Source organism: Clinocottus analis, unplaced genomic scaffold (assembly GCF_023055335.1).
Source record: "Clinocottus analis isolate CAN_PGR_092001 unplaced genomic scaffold, fCliAna1.0.p SCAF_11, whole genome shotgun sequence".
NCBI lineage: Eukaryota > Metazoa > Chordata > Actinopteri > Perciformes > Cottidae > Clinocottus > Clinocottus analis.
Window position 1 is genome coordinate 20,674,826 of NW_027175832.1, and position 22,832 is coordinate 20,697,657.

Consider the following 22,832-nt stretch of genomic DNA (forward strand, 5'->3'; position numbering starts at 1 on the left):
ATGATATGTTAATCTAATATTCTTCCAGGTGTCACGTGCATTAATTCGTGCATCAACAAGTCTCCGCAGCGGAGGGCAGGGGGCGCGCTCATCGTGGAGAGAGACGAGGAGTTACACTGAAACATGCGCAGGAGAAACGCACCTGCGCATCCACTGCGCAATTATTTATTAATCACTCAAATCCATCAGCGAGAAGAGATTTAACTTGCTCCTGTGAAGCAGAGCTGCTGTGATGGATGCGAGAGGGAATATTAATAGACTGGTGGAGCATTACAGAGGAAGAAACCCATAAAGCACCAGAGAGCAGAGCATCCTCTTCCTCACTCTGACGCTTCAAGGCGAATTAAACTCAACATGATGAAATAAAAACTCTCAATAAAACATTTTCTCCCGCAAAAAAAAAGAAAAATCGCAATTGTGCATCTGTGGCGCTCGCGTGCGTGCAGTGCAGCGCGTGCGTGCACAACCCTCCGCGCGTGCACGTGCGCGGGCGCGTGCGGAGGATCGCCAAAGCGGAGCCGTGCACCGCGCAGCAGCACAAGCCGCTGGGCGCGCAGGAGAAGCCGCAGAGAGAGAGCTCATCCGCCGCTACACAAGCTGAGGAGCGCACAGGAGCCGCGGAACCACGCGCACGGTAAGAGGCGCGCGCGCGGGGCTTTCTGCTGCTTTATTACCAAAAAACGAAAAGACAAAAAAGCGCTTTGGAGGCTTTTTTGTGGATATTTTATTGTTTTTTTATTTATTTTTCATCCCTTTTGTCCTTTTTTCTCTCCTCCGCCGTCACGTGGAGACAAAAGATCCGCGAGCACAAACAGGAAGTGCACGTTTAAACTCAATGAAATGGAAGATTTTAAATTACAGGAATTTATTCTTCTTTTATCCTGTTTTCTGTTTTTTAACAGGCGAGAAAGAAAAATGTGCACGAGCTTAAAAAGGGGTGTGTACCGTCTGGAGGAACACGCGCTTCACCCTCACGCACACATCTATGCCTTTTCTCACTTTTTATTGAAGGTAAAACTAAGAAAAGGCGCTTCGACTGCGCACGCGCACAACGCGCTCTTTATCACGTATCGATACACCGGATCAGAGCATTAATATCATATCATCATATGGTGTATGACAGGAGACAGGAGCTCCTGGTCTCCTCCTCTTTGTCTGCGCCGCTCGGCCGCATGCAACACGGCTCACGTGCACGCGCGCGCGTCCACACACACGTTCCGCGTCTCCAACCGGATTATGTCACGATGAAGATGAATTATTGATCACATATTTCTGTTTTATTGCACCGAGCAGAAGAAGAAGGTGGAGGAGGAAAGATGAAGGGGAGCGTGTGTGGGAGGAGGAGGAGGAGGGTGATGAAGAGCTGGGGTTACCTGAATAACCCCCCTCGTCCGCGTGCACGTGCACTACATTCACCCTCTCACCCCGCTCCCCTCCTCCTGCTGCTGCAAGAGGTTTTATTCTAACTTTATTAGTCCTCCTGGTAGGAAGCCTCGGTCCTTTGTTTGCCGCGGCACGCATGCGCAGTGGGAGCAGGGTGTGGATGCGCGAGAGACGCCACCTTGCCTGTCAATAGGATGGAGAGGAGGAGGAGGAGGAGGAGGAGGAGGAGGAGGAGGAGGGTGGGGTTTTAATTCGAGGTCCGAGAAAGAAAAAAAAATGATTATGTTAATAAAATGTTTTTTGTGTCGGTGGGGTTGTGTGTGTGTGTGTGTGTGTGTGTGTGTGTGTGTGTGTGTGTGTGTGTGTGTGTGTGTGTGTGTGTGTGTGATGGTGTACCGAGACGAGACCATTTTCACACTCCAGTGAGGCTGTTTTGTGCTGAAATAATTAGTTGATTAATCGATTCGTCGATGCAAAATTAATATGAATTCATATTAAGGATATTTCTTCACTGTAATTGTAAACTGAATATTTCTTCACTATGGTCTGTTTAGAGACTAAACGACTGTATATCAGTACTCTGGTCATCATACTCACATGAAGCCTTTCTGTCCATTCAGCACCTGCACGTTTAATACTTCGGTACATTTGTAGTATTAAGAAGCTTTCTTCCACAAAGTGCTTCCATCGCTCCGTAGCGATCACTAATATGTGTCCAGCGTGTCTCATGTGAAGCCTTTCATTTCCTCCCTCGGCGTTCTTGTTCCGATTTTCTGCCTTTTAATAATCATTAACGAGCTTTTAACTCTCTGTGTCAATATTACACATCGGGCACGCAGCGATTTCATAACTCCCATTATAGTGCGACGTTTAATCAATACGCGCCAATATGTCGGTGGTAGGTGTTGCTTCTGATTGGCTGACACGTCTTCCCCCTCCCTCACATGCTACTCTCTCTTTGAAAGACAAACATGGCTCCCAAGACCAATATATAATATATAATATATTATATACATATTATAATAACTAATACCAACTGAGTCACTAACAGCACACACACATGACCGTTTATAGGTCAGAGTGGGGCCCTGTTGCATTGTGGGGACCGTGGTGGAGGGCCCTGTTGCATTGTGGAGACCGTGGTGGAGGGCCCTGTTGCATTGTGGGGACCGTGGTGGAGGGCCCTGTTGCATTGTGGGGACCGTGGTGGAGAGCCCTGTTGCATTGTGGGGACCGTGGTGGAGAGCCCTGTTGCATTGTGGGGACCGTGGTGGAGAGCCCTGTTGCATTGTGGGGACCATGGTGGAGAGCCCTGTTGCATTGTGGGGACCGTGGTGGAGGGCCCTGTTGCATTGTGGGGACCGTGGTGGAGGGCCCTGTTGCATTGTGGGGACCGTGGTGGAGGGCCCTGTTGCATTGTGGGGACCGTGGTGGAGAGCCCTGTTGCATTGTGGGGACCGTGGTGGAGAGCCCTGTTGCATTGTGGGGGCTGTGGTGGAGAGCCCTGTTGCATTGTGGGGGCTGTGGTGTCTGTCTGCTTGCTGATTGGCTCTTGTGAGTCCAGTGAGTTCATTCATCCTGCTGGACGGAGACAAACAGACAGAAGTTACGACGGTGACTCATCGCCGCTGCTCAAGGTGTGTGTGTGTGTCTGTGTGTGTCTGTGTGTGTGTGTGTGTCTGTGTGTGTCTGTGTGTGTCAGAGCCTTGACATACTGTCTGAAGGTTCAGACGCTGCTCAGACTGTTTTGTGTCTCGTGTTTTTTCAATATAATCGTCCGTCTTCACAGGAAGTAAAGTAAAGGAACTAAACTACTCAGAGGCAGAACAAGATGGAGGTCGACGTTAGCTCGACTGACTAGCGACTCGTATGACAAGCAAGTTGTTTGTTTGCACGACAAGGACGGCGTGCAAAGATTTGCTCGTTTCGTTTGTAGCAAAATCAACTTGAATTTTCACGGGAAGTCTGAAGTATTAGTTTAGGCAACAAACTGCTTTGGGTTGGACAGAGATGGAGGTTAACGTCAACACGTGGTGTTCGCTTTAAAATAAGACTCTTTATTCCTGTAAGAAGTCTTCTAGAATCATTCTATGAACAGAAAGTAAGATGTTTGTGATTCAAACGGAGACAAAACGAGCCCACAATGTCAGGCGCGCGGTCAGGATGGCGTGCAGGCGGCTGAGTGTCGTGTTGTGCGGCGGGTTTTCTGGGAGCAGGTTGTGTTGTGTGTTGCGCTGGAAGGGAGAGCGCAGCGCGGTTTGGTTTGCGACGGCCAGATGCTGCCCGCCCCGCGGCGAGCAGCGCAGACTGCATGAATTATGTGATTGTGTTTGTTTATGGCACGAACACGGAGACTTGTGAGGCTCCTCTCGGTCGGAGTGGCTGGCACGACGCCGAGGCTTCTTATTGCCACAACACCGGGCATGAAGCCGCCCGTGCCAAACGCAGTGAAACAGCACGATCCTCGATATCCAATCGGATAACGCGCTAAAAAAATACATGTTTGACCGAGCGGCTCGCTGCAGTGAAGACGTGAACGTTCAGTGTTCAGAGCTGCAGGGAAACCAGGGAAACCAGAAGAAGCTGCTGCTTCACACTCTCAGACACTTCCTCCTGCGACGTGTCGCCTGACGGGAATGAGGAAGTGGGAAGTTTTTGATTTCATGTCAACTGAAGCGTGACGCCGTGTATTGAATGTCCTTCTGCACAACCAGGGGGTTCACGGGGAAGATGGCGGCGCTTCATAGACGCCAGGACGGAGGTCGAGTCCTCTGGGTTTGATGTGGAAGTTGAAGGATTACAGTTGACAATTATTAAAGTTGAGAATGACCCAAAGCAGGATTTTTAAAAGAGACAAAATGATCTGAAGCGTGTGGAAATTGTTTCCAATAAAAACGCTTCGTTGAGTTTTTGCATCCCGTACGTCACACAGGTGTCGTATCGTGTCAAGACAGACGCTGAACGCAATGATGCCAGCGCCCAAATATGAATATATGACTCTGCTCATCCAGCGTCATCATATAGACATCTCAACCCGAGGAGTGGAGAGAAGAACATTTAATAACGGCTTTCAGTTACTACGTTTTATATCTTCAACATGAGCACTAAACTGGTCTTGACCCGAGGCCCCGTGTGTCACAGGCAGTGTTTCTGCAGAAAAAGTGCATGAAGTGGAAGTGGACTGCAAGCCCCCGTCACATCGCACCTCGTCTGTCGGGAAATTACAGCTCGAACAGAAAGCGACAACTCTCTCTCTCTCTCTCTCTCTCCCTCTCTCTCTCTCTCTCTCTCTCTCTCTCTCTCTCTCTCTCTCTCTCTCTCTCTCTCTCTCTCTCTCTCTCTCTGTCTCTCTCTCTCTCTCTCTCTCTCTCCTGGATTTAGAGAACCACTGGTATGGTTTGAAGAGGCCGTGTTTGCTCCATCACCCTGTCGTGGTGGTGTAATCGTGCAGCGTTCTTCAGGCCCGTTCAGGCTTCATCACAGGAACGTTTTCATGGCGTGTGGTTCAATAATGACTCCGTGCTTCAGGCTTGTTTGCCGTAAAGAACAAACACCCCTTCGGCATTCCTGTCTCGTGATTTCACTTCAGGTGGAGGCATTTCTGATATCAATTATTAACTGCAGGAATGTCCCGCTTGCAGCGTGAGTCGTGGATCAGCATCTCGGTGAGAGTTCACGGTGGAACATTGTCTTTCATCAGCGAGGCGAGCGGCAGCCATCTTGTTTCAGCCCCGAAGCTGCAACCATGAACCCTGATGATCAAATAATACAGATACATCTAAATGAAACACTGACTTCCATAAGAGTGTACTCTACTTCCCTCTGGTTGTATAGAAGTCTATGCTTCATGTGTTAAAGCTGCATTCTCTCTCCTGACCACAGGGGGCGACTCCTCTGGTTGTATAGAAGTCTATGCTTCATGTGTTAAAGCTGCATTCTCTCTCCTGACCACCAGGGGGCGACTCCTCTGGTTGTATAGAAGTCTATGCTTCATGTGTTAAAGCTGCATTCTCTCTCCTGACCACCAGGGGGCGACTCCTCTGGTTGTATAGAAGCCTATATAAATGACTTTTCTCTTCATTTTATTTTCCATAAATATCCTGGTCGGGGTCAAACTGGAGGTTGGAGCTTCATATGAAGTTCGCCGGTCAGCTGATAATGTGCAGAAACAACACGGTTGTTCTCCGCGGTCACAGTGAATATGACGATGCTCCTTCGGCGTCGCTCAGCATCGTCTTCCTCCTCTGCGTCTTCGCTCTTTGGTAACTCTTTGAGGACTCAGTCTGAGCGTAATGAGACGCTACAGCAGAGTTTAGACTCGTAGGTGTTCCAGTCCCAGTTCTGTCAGCTCCCATCAGCAGAGGGAGGAACATCACAGGAACAAATCTCATTCCCTCAACACGCGGCTGCAGATTCTATTGTCCACCTCGGTTCTATTGTTCAACCTCGTTGTTCAATGTGTTGTTACCAGATACCTGCGCAGTTGTACTTATAAATAATAAATTATTTGAGATAACATTGAATATATTTTTAAAAATGTTTTTAAAATAATATTTTTTCTTAAATATTTTGATTTATTTTTCTTTTGTTTACTTAATAATTAAAACAAGTTTGAATGGAGTGTAAATCATACATAATATTTCCGTTGTATTAATTTTAATATCATATTTCACTATCTCCAATTAAAATGAATTCCAGTCTTATTACATATAATGTTTGTATTATTATTACTGTGTAGTATTTAGTATAAATGAATGTCCTTTCATTTTAAATACATCTAATAACAGCTATTTCCATTGAATAAAAAATATGAAATTCCTTAATACATGAAATCTGAATTATTGTCGCTATAAATTAATTGCGGTTCAAACGTAAACCCACAACGAGCTTTCCGTCCTCTGAGAGGTTCTCCTGCAGCGGATCGACCAATCAGAGGCCGTGTCGGCGTCCGGTCGGCCTGCATTGCATGCTGGGTGATGTGATGCTGTGTGTCTTGGCTCTCGACCGCCCGCGGCTCTTTTTTTGGGGTTATCTGGAGTTTACAGCCGACTTTGTGTCCTCGTCTGGTCTGACGCCCAACGCCCCTCTCTCTCTCTCCTCTCTCTCTCTCTCTCTCTCTGTCTCTCTCTCTCTCTCTCTCTCTCTCTCTCTCTCTCTCTCTGTCTCTCTCTCTCTCTCTGTCTCTCTCTCTCTCTCTCTCTCTCTCTCTCTCTCTCTCTCTGTCTGTCTCTCTCTCTCTCTCTCTCTCTCTCTCTCTCTCTCTCTCTCTCTCTCTCTCTCTCTCTCTCTCTCTCTCTCTCTCTCTCTCTCTCTCTAATGTTGTGTCAGGGACAGCGGACGCCCGCCACGTCCAATTTCTCTCCGCCGGCGTCCGACGCGCCGGTGACACGAGGTCACGGGGTCACGGGGTCGTTCGTCTGGCCAGTTCAGCCGAGCTCGGCCTGACAAACGGAGGAAGAGCGAGGCCGAGCCGGCGTCTGCGTCTGCAGCAGATACGTTTGTTGTGTTCTCAGAGCTCCCGGGTGGTTTTGTACTCTTTCTGGAGCGTTCTCTCAGTTTGACGCTGTGGTGGAAAGCAGGAAGTGGATCGTAAACACGTCACATGACTCACGTGCGGTTTACTGTGGAAAGATGAAGGAACTTTTAGTCCCCAGGACTGAAATAACTCCAACACATGTTCAGTAGACATCTCATTAAGTGGGAAACAACAGAAGCTAAGAAGCTAATGATAGCTAACGGTAGTGATCTGCAATGTTCAGCTAATGAGCAACAACATTTTGTTCAACAAAAACAGAACATTTCCCGTCAGAGTTGCTGCTTTTACTCACAGATCTTTTCTCAGAAACGTCGCTGGGCTCCGATGCGTTCTGAGCAACCCGCTCAGCGGCTCAGCGGCTCTGCAGAGGCGATCGATTGATGTGGGACCACGTCTGGCTCCGGGCGGGACGCCTTCAGGGCCTCCGGGGCTGTCGGGGATCCGTGCAGACGGACGGAGGGGAGGACGGTGTGGGACTGAAGCCCGGAGTGCTATCGATCGACACGAGAGACACAAGCCGAGCTGACAGCAAAGAGAAAAGAGACAAAACCTCTGAAACAATAGCCGGTCGGTTCTGGGAGCCAAAAGGAGCCTCTGTGTCTCCAATGTCTGCAGACCTACCGACGACCGCGTTTGCAGCGCCGGAGCTGCTACGTTGTGACGCTACGTTGTCGCGCTACGTTGTGGCGCTACGTTGTCACGCTACGTTGTCACGCTACGTTGTCACGCTACGTTGTGACGCTACATTGTCACGCTACATTGTCACGCTACATTGTCACGCTACATTGTCACGCTTAAATTGAACGGTCTCACTTGCTCATGGTGAAGAGATGCAATCTTCTAATTATAGGTCATCACAACACTTTGATTTGTTATTTTATATTTCATGCTACTTGTTTGAAGGTCACTTGTCTGACGTGGACTTTCCTCACATGACGTCTCAGGTGCCATGAGACTCTCACACATATCTGGTTATTGATATCTGGTTATTGATATCTGGTTATTGATATCTGGTTATTGATATCTGGTTGTATGAGCGCCTGTTCAGGACCTGTTCAGAAACCAGACGGGACAGAAAATGTATTAAATCGCTGCTGCACATCGTCGATAACACGCAAACACAGCTGAGAACACAGCTGAGAACACAGAGTCCTCGTTTCCCTCCAGAACCACAACACCAGACAAACACTGGTGATGACACGCTGCAGCGCAATTATTGACTTATTAAAATCAGAGTAACACACCGCGGCGTTGTGCGTTAAGCTGATTAGGGAATTAATTGGAGCGTCGCATGGCTTGTAGTTTGCATAATGGGCCGCGCAGCAGGTATGAAGGTTTCCACAGGTTGCAGAAGGTCAAAGGTGAACTTCAGCTCGTGAAGGCGGACGGGCCGCTCGTGAAATCCAGGCTGAGCGAGCGAAGAAAAGATGCAGAGACGAGCTCACGGCTCCTTTGAAAGCATGCAGAGCGAGTACTTGACAGCTCTTGAAGTCTCCTGTCTTACAAGCGTGTATCTGAGGAGGAGGAGGAGGAGGAGGAGGAGGAGGAGGAGGTGTGTGTTGGGAGGAAGGATATGGGCAGGAGCCCGTGATGGAGTGGGAGATAGAGCCGGCTGTCACAACAGTTTGGGGACGAGTCTCCTTTGAAATGACAAGAGAGGACTAACGCGTCCCGACTCCGCTCAGGGTCCATTTTGATTTGTGGGGTTTATGATGTGCACTTTTTTTTTAAATCGCAGCTTATCTTACATGTACGGCGTGCACTCGGTGCTCAAAATGGCCGCCGCCGCGTGGCCCGATCAGACGCCGCTCGGCCCTCAGCAGCTTTATGACAAAAACAAAAGGTCAAAACCAAAAAGGAACCTTCTCATTAGCATGTACCGTCCTGCTGCGCCGAGGCAGCAACTCAGAGGAGATTACAATTAACGCGCTCATTCATATTCCACGAGGCCGGTCGGATAATTAGAAGAGCACATAGTGTTTGGGACGAAGCCAGGAGACTGCACATCAGTCTGGATGTTTTATGGAGACGTTTCATCCCCCGCCGCCCTCGGAGCCGCCCTGTTGCACCGAGACAAAGCGTCCAGAAGATGTTTCCTCTCAGCGCCGATGATTTACTGTCGCCTGAGCGCAGCCGACCCAAACGGCTCCCCGACAATGTCACCTTACCAGACGCTGATGCAATGTGGATCTGTAGCCGGAGAGCCGGGCTCGTTGAGATGGATACGACTCTACAGACATTAACTCCAAGCTTTAACGACCTCAGATTTAACTACCTCGAACAAACGGGCTTTTGCTCCCATTCGTCATCCATTTTTGTTTGTTTTTTCAATCACTTGTGATTAAATAAGGGCTTAGTGGTTCATGTGAGAGCCTTCAGAAACCTCACAGTTCATCACCTTCCTAAAATAATGGCCTTTTTTTATTGCCTAAATCCTCTCCTCATGATTCTGGCCACCTCTGGTAAGAGCTAGTTAGCATCTTTTAGAGCATTCTCGTCAATGAAAATCTCACTCCAACATAATATGCTAACTTCAGTGAAGGGGTCCAATCAGAACGCAGCTACAAGGACCCCAATGTAGACCAGTGCTACAGAGCGGCGTCCATCTTGCAGTGCACGTTGTGTGTTATCTGACAACCCACAATCCATCAGGACTGAAATGATTAAGACACTAATCCAAGCGGGCTTTGGAGACAATCAGCCATTAACAACCCAGAGCGAGGACGTCCAATACGGCGGCCAGACGATGCATCATGCCACAACGTTTAACACGAACAAAACAACACACGCCACAGCTGATCCGCGACACAAACGCTGCTTCTGTGAGACACAATACTGGACTGTTTCCTGTCGAACAAGCAGACGATGTGTTCCCTCCGACGGGAAGCGAGAACGCGTTACTGCAAGCATGACGGAGGCACCGCGGACGTGTGAGAGCTGGAAACTGATTCACGGTCCAGAGACTCGTGGAAACCTTCAATATGCATCTTTATGAGGTTATGTAGAAACGTAGCGTCCAAAAACAAATGACAAAAGACTCCAGGACTGAGATGCATTGTGTGTTTTGTGGTCTGCGTGATGGACGGAGGCTTTTCTTGACTCCTTCATGTCACCTGACCTTGACCGAACACCTGGAAGATGTTCTAAGAGACCGGTCACTTTTATGTGTATTCATAAAGACGCCTTCCTTCTCCTTTCATGAGGTGCGTTTCCTTCTTCCTGCCGTCCTTCACCCGGCTGCCAAGGACTGTTGAGATATAAAACATAGTAATATTTAACGCAACAGAACATGTCGTCGTTTAAAAGCTGCATTGCACTCTGGCCACCAGTTTGCATCCCAAAGCACGAGACTTCTGTTCATCTTTCTTTGCTGTTTTTCCATTTTCACACTCGACACATTTCAGAGCAATAAAATGACTAATTGCTAAATTAAAAGCATAAATCATAGCAGACAAAGTAGATCCTCGTCTCGATGCCCTTTGCTTCCTCACAACTGATGCACGCTGTTAGCGGCGCTCTGGCCTTCGGCTTCGTCACTTCAGCTCGTGTTTGGTTCCCTCTCGAAACCGAGAGACAACAGTAATAAATCTTTTTTTATAAATAATTTGCTCTGGCAGATCCGCTGGTATGAAAACACAACGGGGTTGTTTTGGCTACAACCATTTTGCAGCTCTCCTAATTGGAGAGGATTCCCGAGCGCCTTTTGAAAAGCCTGAGAGGGGCTGCAGGGCGTCGCACCATTTAGGAGACAGAGGGGCACGCCGCCAGACTGGGAACACTGGGCAGCGCGCTGGCAGCATCCAGAGCGCCGCTAGCAGGAAACGGCAGCGGGCAGCGTTTCAACTGTCGCTGCCCGGCATCCAAGATTTTGGTTCAACGGCCATTGATACACAAGTAAGTTACAGCGCGGGGGCGGGGCCGCTGATTTATGGAGGCCGACGGGGTTCACGGGGAGGTCGGATTGGGAGTTCATTGGTTTTCTGCAGAACAACAACAACAACAATTGTCAAGGGCAGCATCAATCAACGGTTTCCTGGTGAAGAAAGAGTCTCTGGAGTCGGTGGAGCGCTCTCCCAGATCGCATTTAACGGTGAAAACCACATTTTCATTTTATTTTGTATAATACTGCAAATTATTTTTGTAAAGGGGAGCAACGGACTCCATTTTAAATTTAGCCAACGTTAGCGTTGCTCCGCGTTAGCTGGATGTGTCGGTTCGCTAACGGGCTCGTCAAAACATCCGAGCCTCTCGTGTCAGAGTTGGATCATCTCGTTGACTTCTGCGTCTCATATATCTGGATGCTAATGTCTTCTAAAGGTCTAAAGGTCTCGCTAACAGCACACAGGTCTGGCGGTTGAATGTGTTGACGACCTGTTGCACTCGGCCGTCCTTCTGTCATCAAAACTGCGTGGGAATACTTCTACGTGGTGGTTAACCACCCGTTAGAGTGTCTAACGGTGTAATCATGACCCTGAAGGACGCTCCTGTGTCATAGCGTCGAGCGTTTACTTCCTCTGTTCGCGCATCGGTCCGTCTTCCCGTATCGACGCGTCGCTGTGTGGAGGAAGCTGTTCCTCGCTCACACAACCGGTTCCTCTGCTGTCGTCGTCGCCGCCGGACGTCGTGAAACGGAATAATGTTTTCATCCGACCCTCCGTCACTCGGTCAGGCCGAGCCACCGACCGGAACAAACCTGGTCTCTCTGCTCAGCCCGAGGTGTCACATCTATTTGTCTGCTTGGTCTGTGTGTTAATGTGTGTGTGTGTGTGTGTGTGTGTGTGTGTGTGTGTGTGTGTCTGTCTGTGTGTGTTTTCTCCCTCCTGTCCTCTCTGGCTGTTTGCAGTTTGAACAGAAAAGCTTTTACTGGACGTTCTTTGCATGGAGGTCATTAACAAAAACTACAGATTAATTAACTGGAAATCTGACATTTATGTGGAGATTTAGGATAATTATGTTGTGTGTGGTAATGCAGCTTTAAAACATGAACCATATACTTCTATACAACCAGAGGAGTCGTCCCCTGGTGGTCAGGAGAGAGAATGCAGCTTTAACACATGAAGCATAGACTTCTATACAACCAGAGGAGTCGCTCCCCTGGTGGTCAGGAGAGAGAATGCAGCTTTAACACATGAAGCATAGACTTCTATACAACCAGAGGAGTCGCCCCCTGGTGGTCAGGAGAGAGAATGCAGCTTTAACACATGAAGCATAGACTTCTATACAACCAGAGGAGTCGCCCCCTGGTGGTCAGGAGAGAGAATGCAGCTTCAACACATGAAGCAGAGGCTTCTATACAACCAGAGTGGTTCCTATCTATGTAAAACATGACTCCTCTTCTGATAAGAATGGTTTATGTTTCTGATCCAGTAGAAACAAATGAAAGGAGTCTGGAATGTAATCCAGGATTTGTTTTCCTGGTGGAGATCTCTCACTCAGGAGGAAATGTTCTGCATCGTGTGCTCTCGCTCCACTTTCCTCCCCACAGAGCCTGAATGATTTCCCAGAGGATGAGCGTCCTCTGGGAAATCTTCTGCTGTTCGCTTCCTTTTTTTCTTCTTCAAGTCAACTCAGTACAACAGAAGTTTATTTATCTCTGTCTCATCCGGGCTCAAACCGGCTTCATGCATCCGGAGGATGTGACGGTTTTGAGATTTTATGCTTTGGAAAGCAAAGTCTTCTTCTGGAGGTTCATCAGGTTCACGACGACATGAGAGTCACATGATCACATCAACCAATCAGAGAGGCCAGAAAACAACTGAGAGCTTCTTCATCTTCTTCTTCTCCCCCTCCTCTTCCTCTTCCTCCTTCATCATCTTCTTCTTCTTGTTCTGAACACATGAGCGTCTCCCAGTGAGCGCTGGTTCAATCCCAGTTAACTCATGAAGTCATTGTGGAACAACATCTTGTATTCACACCTTATCCTGGACCATGACCTCTTCCTCACTGGGAGACGCTGCATGTGTCAGCGAGTCTTTGAAGAAGAAGTAACACCTTTTGTTAATGAGTTGTGTGTCTATAATGTTGTGTAACGTTGTGTTAGAATGCAGTCGGCCCGCGGCGCGCTGTCTCTTTAAATGAGGACGTTTGCATTAGTTTACACTTCGTGACGAACGGCCCCGTCTTGTTTTCTTTATAGCAACCTTGAGGCTGACTGATGGCTGCGTGTGTGTGTGTGTGTGTGTGTGTGTGTGTGTGTGTGTGTGTGTGTGTGTGTGTGTGTGTGTGTGTGTGTGTGTGTGGGGATCGGTCACAGGTCACATTTTTCTCAGACACACTGTCCATTGCTCATTAATAAACAGTGTGTGTGTTTATCCGTCCCCATTTGAGTCAACGTAATGTTTTGTGTGTGTGTGTGTGTGTGTGTGTGTGTGTGTGTGTGTGTGTGTGTGTGTGTGTGTGTGTGTGTGTGCGAGCATATACGTCCTTGGTACACGCCTGAAAACTGCTTAAACTGTGAGATGGCAATGACCTCCTTATCTCAACAACAACAACACACACACACACACACACACACACACACACGTTGTTCATGGCATAATTCTTCTTCTTCTTCTTCTTCTTCTTCTTCTTCTTCTTCTTCTTCTTGGTGCTCTGAATCAGGAACTTTCTTTTTGCTGACTTTGTGTATTTTTAATAATCCGGTGCACCTGCAGCAGCGCACTGAGTCTGTGTTTGCTCTTCATCATCTTCATCATCTTCATCTCCCCGGCTTCACGGCTCACAGAAGCTCTTCGGTCCTGTTGGCTTAGTTCAGAGAGGCGTTGCGTCATCTCGGTCCGTCTTCGTGCGGTTCTCTTGCGGCTTCCTGGTTCCTCAAGGTTCTACGGTTCTGCACTGTGATCTTATATTCATGTTCTGCATGGTCTTGTGAACGTCGTCCCCCGAGTCGGGCTTTGACCCAGGGCTGGTGCCGCTACCTTCAGTGCTTGTCAGGGAGCGAACGGGAAACTAGCAGCAGCGCTAGCTGGCTACAGCGGGCAGCTAGCGGGGAACTCTAGTAGAAGCGCTAGCTGGATTCAGTGGGGAGCTAGCGAGGAACTAGCAGCAGCGCTAGCTAGCTACAGCGGGCAGCTAGGAGGGAACTAGCAGAAGCACTAGCTGGCTACAGCGGGGCGCTAGCGAAGAACTAGCGGAAGAGCTAGCTGGCTACAGAGGGGACATCCACTGAAGCTAGTAGCGGCTTGTAACCAGAAATGAAAAGTCAGTTTGACAGAAACGACTCAAACTGCTGTTTCAAACGATCCACTTGTGGCGAGAGACTTCCCGTCCAGACAAACCTCTTCCTCCTCTGCAGACCTCATGGACGTCACGTGACGTCCGAGGCTTCTTTGCAGAGTGAAATGCCACCGAACCCTCAGTGGTGGACGTAATCCGTTTTTCACTTCTGGGTTTTTGTTTTGTCCGCTCGTTGGTTTCCCTTCGCAGCCGGTCGAGAGCGACGCGGGAGATGTTTTTGTGTTGGGAGATAAACGTCTCAGCGAGAAGCGGCGAGTGTCGTCCGCTGACTCGTGAGCAGCAGCTGAGCACACAGCGGCGCTCCGTCGGGCGCCATCAATCACCATTTCCAGCCCGGGAGTTTTCCCAAGCGGTCAATGTGAGCATTGATCCTATAAACACCAATGCATGTGTGTGTGTGTTTATTTATGCCTCTGAATGTGTGTGTAGCATCAGCTTGAATGCATATGGTTGTGTGTGTGTGTGTGTTTATTTATGCCTCTGAATGTGTGTTTAGCATTAGCTTGAATGCACATGGGCGTGTGTGTGTGTGTGTGTGTGTGTTCAGCCTCAGGCCAGAATAAGCAGTGGGCAGCCCGTGTGCACTCTGGGTAATTACACTGCTCTCCAGAACAAAGCTGTGACTTAGTTTGGATCACTTCCTGCCTCAGGACAAACCCCCAAAACAAGCTAAAGCTAATCCGCTTTATTTTTATTTGTTTTCAGCTTACACACCGTCTTCACGTCTGATAACGTTCCCATCAACCTCAGCTCTACTTATTCGGTTTGAGCAAATGCCATCGTGCTAACGTTAACGTGCTAAGCTACAATGGTGAACATGGTTATAACTGCTGTGGGACATCGATCTTATTCAGATTTTCCCGCCAAACCTGACCGTCAAGTTAATTTTAGTGGAAACCTACTGGACTCCTTTGTGACTTCCTGTTCTCTGACTCCAAAGCTTCTGATGTTCGAGCGTTCATATTTACATCAGACCTCTGTTTGCTCTGAGGATGAAGAGGAGTCACGTCTACGTGAGCAGAGAATGAAGTCTCTCTCCCTCTTTGTGTGTTTTGTAATCCGAGTTTGTCAGCGCTTTGTTTGCGTAGCCGGTGTTAGCGTGCGCCGCGGATTAGCTCGCGGCCGCTGCTCTCATGTTCTTGAAGTTAAATCTCTTGGTTTGTGTGTACAGGGACAATAGCTGTGTGTGTTTCATTGTTGTGTCGCTCATGCTGACAGTAATGCAAATTAAAAACTAATTTGGGTTCTTGTTAATGGTGGAGACACATGTTAGCGCTGGTAGCTGCATGCTGCTAGCCGCGTGGAGGCGATCCCCAATCAATCCAACACCTTTAACTCAATATCACTTTATTTGCTTTAATAAGTTAGTTATGGATAACTTAAGATCAGAGTCCATTACTCCTCATTCTAACAGTTAGCAGAACATTCTACTTTCACTCTTTCCTGTGGACTGAAAGTGTTTTCTGTCGGACAGAAATAGCTGCAGCCGGCGGCCGCGCTGCGAGCGCCCGACCCCGGGGACGACGCCATCTGACGGTGCACTTTGTGTCTCGAGCTGCACCACGTTCTCCGGCTGGAACAAAAGAGCAGAACGTGCGGAGAGAGAAACGCTTTATAGCTTCGTCTCTGACGCCGTCCGGCCGGCCGGGAGCTCAGAGAGTTTAAAATAAAAAGCATAACCGCTGCGGAGAAGCCACACCTTTAGTTTGTGAGAAAAAAACATCGTCACGGACTCAAATCTGTCGTTTTTCAGCGAGCGTGTTCATTGAGATTCGGCCTTCGCTGACTGTGAGCTCTGAACTCCCAGCATCCTCTGCTCCTCGCTGCTGCTTCCAACTCAGTGGAGGTTTTTTAATGTGTGTGTGTGTGTGTGTGTGTGTGTGTGTGTGTGTGTGTGTGTGTGTGTGTGTGTGTGTGTGATTGGGCCAAATTTTCTGCTCCAGTTTTCCAGCCCGTCCGCTCAGCCTGCTGCACTTTGGTGAAACAGACTCATCTTAAATCAGCCAGCTGGACGGCAGCTGGAGGAAGTGTTCAGTGTTCCTGCTCTAAACGGCAGCGTTGCATTGATGCTGCAGAAGCATCCTCGCACATATATATATATATATATATATATATATATATATATATATATATATATATATATATATATATATATATATATATATATATATATGGAGCAAAGTCGTTGCTTCCTGTAACTCCCCTAAAGGCATTGTTCATGCATGTTTGTGTTAAACACAACATGCAGCATGCTAATTGCAGAGCTTCAGTCAGGCTAGCTGATTCCACCAGTTTACCGTCGTTATGCTAAGCTAAGACAACCACATCCTGAATCCAGTTCAATACAGATTTTTATCAAGGAAGGGGATGGATCATAATCTTTGCAGCTGACGCTTTTATTTTCCTGTTCTCCCATAAGGCGTAATCACATCCCTCGATAGCTCATTAGCGATAATAAATCGGTTTCGCTGTGACAAGGATGTGCAGAGTAATGACATCAGAGCATGACTGGTAATCGCAGCGTTAGCTAACTAATTAGATGAGGGCTTGTTTTATCTGTTCAGGTGTTAGTTCAGATGTAATATATGACAACATGCTCATGCACAGATGTTTACTGTGACAGTGTGAGCACATGTGCTCATTTATTCTGCGTTGTCTGCAGTTTGCATGCTTGAAAACTTGAAAGTAGCTCATCTTCATGACGCTCTGGAGTCGTGCCGCTGATCCGACGGCTGCACGAGCTGCAGGTCAGTCCAGAGGCACGATGTTTTAAAATGGAGGTCAGTGTGACACGGGAGGTGAGCACGCGTCCTGCCTTCAGGCTGCATTCAGAAACATCCACCGTTAGGAACAGAGACACCGAGCCGCCGATGCCAAGTGACGCATTCTGGATTTATGGTCGTTCCAGAGAGAGAGAGAGCTTTTCATGACACGACCTGTCGCTCCTGCTCCTGCAGCGTTCTTACTGTGGAGTCGATCGTCCGGTGGAAGTGGAAGTGGAAAGCCTGGAGAGCGTCCCGGCAGGACGGGGGGGCGGTGGCAGCTTTAACCTTTAACGTGTCATCTTGGACGGCAGGAACACAGAACCTGCCAGGCCGAGCTCACCGCTGACGGCTCCGAAGGGGCCGGGGATTTACTCGGACCTCCGAGGCCTCCTGGAGACCTCCATCTGCCGGAACCAGAGGAACAGGAGGAAGGGATTACAATCCAACCCGCACACGAGCGAACCGGCCGACAGCAGAGATCAGTCGCTGACAGAGAGAAGACGATATCTGAGCCGCTGTTGACAAAGGCCTCTTCAGCCGGGACAAAGACTTAAGAAAGCCATTTGTTGAGTCTTTAGCGGCCAACACTCCCCGGCTTTGATCGCTATCTTCTTCTTTCTGCTGTTTGCTGCTGAGCAGGTCGAGCGCTGGGAGGTTGTCAAGAGCTTATTTGCTGAACAGAACAGTTGTAAAGATGCTGAAATGAAGGAACCTTCACAGCCTCTTCAGGCCGAGCCAAAATGACGAAAATTGCGAATGGTTTGCATTCAAGTAAATACTGAATATCTCCTCCACCCCAAAGGTCTGTTTAAATAATTTAAAAAGCTATAATGTTCAGAAAACCCTTGTGAATAATAAGTTCATACATGTTTTAGTGCTTTATGAGTTTATGATAGTACACAGTATTTTATTATATCATAACTATATTAATGAATGCTTTCTCTGGGTGCTCCCTTGGGTCTCTTGTTCATATTTATTGTAGAATAGTGTCATACACATGAAATATGGACTTATATTGACTTGGTTATTGGCTGGTTATTTTACTTTATGACACCAGAGGTCCTGTTTGGACTGGTGGGTTCAGAAGATGAGCCTCCATTTTGGGGCTCTGGGATTCAGAAGGTTTGAAGAAAGGAAAGGATGCTTTTGGCGAGCAAAGACAGGAGGGAAGAGGTGAGAGAGAGAGAGACAGAGAGAGAGAGAGAGAGAGAGAGAGAGACTCATTTAGATGCATTAAAGAACATACAACACAAGACAGATTGGAGGGAGGAGAAGCAAACAATGGATTTAAAACTACACCCTCAGGATAGAAAACACTGCAGGTGAAGCAGACGAGAGCAAAGACACGGAGAGGAGGAAGAGGAGGAAGACGAAGGAAGGAGGAACTACTGCAGAGAGAAGAGACGGCGAGACGGTGGAAAGAGAGCTGATCCGAGCGCTGGCGTTCGTCGGCGAGTGGGCGAGTGATGACGCGCCGGAGGAAGTGAGACTCTGAGAAAAAAAGATCCCACAAGAGCTCATCCATCTGCTCCTTCAGGGAGGGTTTCACCCCCCCCCCCCCCTGTTCGCCTCGCCAGATCGCAGATTAATAACGCGGTATAAATACTTCCTCGCCGAGCGCCGCTGCTGGACGATCAATCACGAGTTCTGTGAACGCAGCAGCGCGAGGGTGGAGGGACCGAGAGTCGCTGGTGAGGAAAGAGTTCATCCTGAGCGCCAGGAACAGTGAACGTACCGAGGAAGACTCCACCGAGGCTTCAAACGCCAGAACGTTGAGGAAGCCTCCAACGATCATGAAGCTCTTCCCAGCGCAACAAGTCCTCCGTCCTTAAGGGAACTCTATGTTCCCTAAACTCTGTTCCCTAAACTCTATGTTCCCTAAACTCTATGTTCCCTAAACGCTATGTTCCCTAAACTCTATGTTCCCTAAACTCTATGTTCCCTAAACTCTATGTTCCCTAAACGCTGTTCTCTAAACGCTATGTTCCCTTAACTATGTTCCTTCAGCTCTATGTTCCCTTAACTCTATGTTCCCTAAACTCTATGTTCCCTAAACTATGTTCCTTCAGCTCTATGTTCCTTCAGCTCTATGTTCCCTTAACTCTATGTTCCCTTAACTATATGTTCCCTAAACTCTATGTTCCCTTAGCTCTATGTTCCCTAGACTCTATGTTCCCTTAGCTCTATGTTCCCTTAGCTCTATGTTCCCTAGACTCTATGTTCCCTTAGCTCTATGTTCCCTTAGCTCTATGTTTCCTTAGCTCTATGTTCCCTTAGCTCTATGTTTCCTTAGCTCTATGTTCCCTTAGCTCTATGTTTCCTTAGCTCTATGTTCCCTTAGCTCTATGTTCCCTTAGCTCTATGTTCCCTCAGCGCTATGCTTCCTCAGCTCTATGTTCCCTCAGCTCGATGTTCCCTTAACTCTATGTTCCCTCAGCTCTATGTTCCCTTAGCTCTATGTTCCCTCAGCCCTATGCTCCCTAAGTGTTTACCTTAGGGCTGAGGGAACCTTGGACTTTGTTTGCATGGGAAACAAACGAAGGTGCTCGAGGAACGTGCGCTGAAGGAACCGACTTCCACACAAAATAAGAGGTTTCCACCGAGCAGGAGGAGGCCGGTCAGGGAACGAGGACGCATTTCACGGCGATAGCGATCAGGGATTTCCAGGCTGAGCAGATTAGCTCTGTGCTGCCGTCACAACGAGAGCGAGTCTAACAGGATGAGACGCTCGCTTCAGATCCTAACGGGGAGGCTGAGAGGTCAAGAAATCACTTTAACTTCATTCATTTAGCGATGAAGCGATAGCGGCGATGTGTCGCGGGACATTCACTACATTTCCTTCGTGGTCGTATATTTGTTCCACATCCAGGAATTTGACATGATCTCCCGTTACGGTTCCTTCATTGTCAGACCTCTTCAAGACCTTCTCCCCTCATCTTCCTCAGCTCCGGCTAGATAAACGCGTCTTCGTCGCGGGGCGCTGACGCCATTGTCCTCTTGAAGGGATTGCTGGGAGTTCTCAGACTTCCCCTTTGTGCCGGCGGCCTGCAGGTCAACTTAAGTCCTTTAGTGAGCGGGAGGCCTTTCCTCCAGGTCGTGTTGGCTCCGCCCCCGGCTCTTCAAACACGACAGGACCGCACGCCCCGGCAGGCGAGGCACGCGTGCCGGCCGCGGCTCTGAAAGGAAGCCATTGTCCCGCCGGCGGCGATTGTGAGTCATTGTGCCGGCGGCGTGAAAGCCAGGAGTCAGATGGTGCGGCGCAGCAGAGAGGCCCTCATTGTGGCCCCGAGCGAAGCCGAGGCAGGACCGCCGCCGCCGAGCGAGGAGCTTTCTGAACAGCGGATAATTCAAGTCAGCGGCCAGGAGGACATTTGCATTTTGAGTGGACCCACCGCCCCGTGAGTAGCGGCAGCAGCGCCGGCTTCGTTTGGCAGCAAAAGAGTCAAAACATTCACAGATTAAGAAATGAGATTTTAATTCAATGATGACTTTTTCTTTTAAATCACCACTTTGGAAAAAATGAGTTCAACTCATTTACATTCATGGCAAATTGGCCAATTTGTAATATTTGTAATATTTTGAACACATTTGTTTCACCTGAGACTGGATACCAGATGCATTCACGTTACTTTAATGCTAATTTAACCACTAATTGTAATTTAACCACTAATTGTAATTTAACCACTAATTGTAATTTAATCACTAATTGTAATTTAATCACTAATTGTAATTTAATCACTAATTGTAATTTAATCACTAATTGTAATTTAATCACTAATTGTAATTTAATCACTAATTGTAATTTAATCACTAATTGTCTGGACAAACACAAACCTGTCAAAAAAACTTTGTACCTTTTTGTTCATAAAATGATGGATTTTTATACTTTTTTAGTCTGCAGGAGATATTGAATAAAGATGTTAAGTCCTTTATAAAATGCATAATATAAGTAAAATGGGTTGAGACAAATAAATGTCTCTAAACAATTTAGAATAACGATGATTTCTAACCACTAAATGTTCAGTTTAAACTTTATATAAAATATATTATATCAGGAATACGTTGTTTTTTCCGAGATTTCTTTTCGCGACTTCTTTCTGTCGTGAATCTGAGGCGTTGCTTCGTTTCAGTGACGGTGAACAAACAAAGTATTTTCTTGTCTGAATGCTGTCGCGTTGGAAACATCTTTAGATTTCAGGCTGTTTTGCAGCCGTTTTAAATCCTTTTCCTAATGAGAAAGATAAACGGCCAGGACTGTTTTTTTTGGGGCGTTTTCACGCGTCGACATCCAGACTTCATCCTTCAAACAGCAGCAGGTTCTTTGCTGCTAATACGTCTGAATTAATGTGACGCGGGACTCGTCTCCCCCACCGAGGAAACAGATGGAGAAACCATGAAAAAATGCTTCAACTCCAGGAGCGGGCCAGGAATCTGCCGGTGTGTGTGTGTGTGTGTGTGTGTGTGTGTGTGTGTGTGTGTGTGTGTGTGTGTGTGTGTGTGAGCCTGCCTCCCTTCAGTGCTGTCTAACAATAGCTGTCAGCTCTTAATCACATGAGAAAGCAGTAGTGGAGTCCTTTTTATCCAGAATTCCTTACATTTTTCAAAATAAAATGCATCGTTCTACATGTTCAAAACGCTTCACATGACGCTCCAGTTTCTCCTCACACAACGTTCATTTATTATCTTATTTCAGCCGGCGACACGCGTCCAGGTTACGCACACGCCGTCCTTTCAAAATAAACTTCTGTCTTCGCAGGAAAAACTCGTCTCGGTTTCGGAAAACACAAAACTCCCGAAGTCAGAACTCACATTTCTGTTTCTTCTCCTCGTCAGCGAGCACGCTCTGAGAGAGGAAGCAATGCATTCTGGGAGATGTTCCATAACACTTTCACGAGCTTCTTGTTCTTGCTCTCTTTACTTCGTCATAAGTGGAGATGTTTCCTTCACTGGAGCTCCAGACTTAGTTTGTGCTGGTTGTTGCTTCCATCTGGTCTGTTTGTTTGTTTACTTTCTCGTTGTTGTGCTTCTTCAAGGTGAATGATTGTGTTTCTACGGCACTCAAAGTCTCTTTCCCTTTGTGTTTCCCAGAGGCCAGAGATCCAAAATGGGAGGCAAGCTCAGCAAAAAGAAGAAGGGCTACAACGTGAACGACGACAAGGCCAAAGACAAGGATGCCAAAGCCGAGGGGGCCTCAGCGGAGGAGAGCGAAGCGCCCAAGGACAACAAGGACGAGGCCCCGGCCGCCACCGACGCTAAGGAGGTAGCCAACGACACGGCGGCCAAGGAGCCGGCGGCGGCGGCAGACGCCGCGGCGCCCAAGGAGGAGGAAAAGAACGCCGCTCCCGCCGCGAAGGAGCCCGAGAAACCCGCCGCCAACGCAGAGCCCAAAACAGAGGCGCCCAAGAGCGCCGAGCCCGCCAAGGCCGAGGAGAAACCGGCGGCGGCAGCGGCGGCCCCCGTCGCTCCGGCCAAAGAATCGGCCCCCGTCGCCAAGGAGCCCGAGGTGAAGGCCGCGGCGCCCGCTCCGGCGGCGGCGGCTGAGAATAAGGGTGAGGCCGACGCCAAAAAGACTGAGGCCCCCGCGGCACCAGCAGCCAAAGCCGAGGCCCCTGCCGCCGCCGACCCCAAGCCCACGGAGGCGGTGGCGCCTCCGGCAGCGGTGGCAGCAGCGGCAGCAGCGACTCCCGCACCGGCAAAGGAGGCCGCCGCCGCCGCCGCCGCCCCTAGTTCAACACCAGCCGCCGCCGAGCCTCCCGCCAAGGAAGCGAACGCCACCGAGGCGCCAAGCAAGGATCAAACCGTAGCAGTTCAAGATTAATGGACGGCTTCTTTTTCGGAAAATGAAAAAAAAAATAAAGTACCTAACTCAACGGGGATGAAGATAATAAAAGAAATAAAAAAAATAAAAAAAA

General features: G+C 48.4%; 1 protein-coding gene across 2 annotated transcripts; it reads left to right on the forward strand.

Annotated features, from left to right (window-relative positions):
• The first annotated feature begins 501 nt into the window (after window positions 1-501).
• basp1 (brain abundant, membrane attached signal protein 1) lies at window positions 502-22,832 on the forward strand. 2 transcript variants are annotated; one of them, XM_068568018.1, is made up of 2 exons: window positions 502-634; window positions 22,009-22,832. In XM_068568018.1, exon 2 carries the CDS (start codon window positions 22,025-22,027, stop codon window positions 22,736-22,738), a length of 714 nt encoding a protein of 237 aa, XP_068424119.1. In that variant the 5' UTR covers window positions 502-634; window positions 22,009-22,024; the 3' UTR covers window positions 22,739-22,832. The 2 variants fall into 2 exon arrangements, with proteins under 2 accessions (XP_068424119.1, XP_068424111.1); XM_068568010.1 differs by lacking the exon at window positions 502-634 and adding an exon at window positions 20,082-20,318.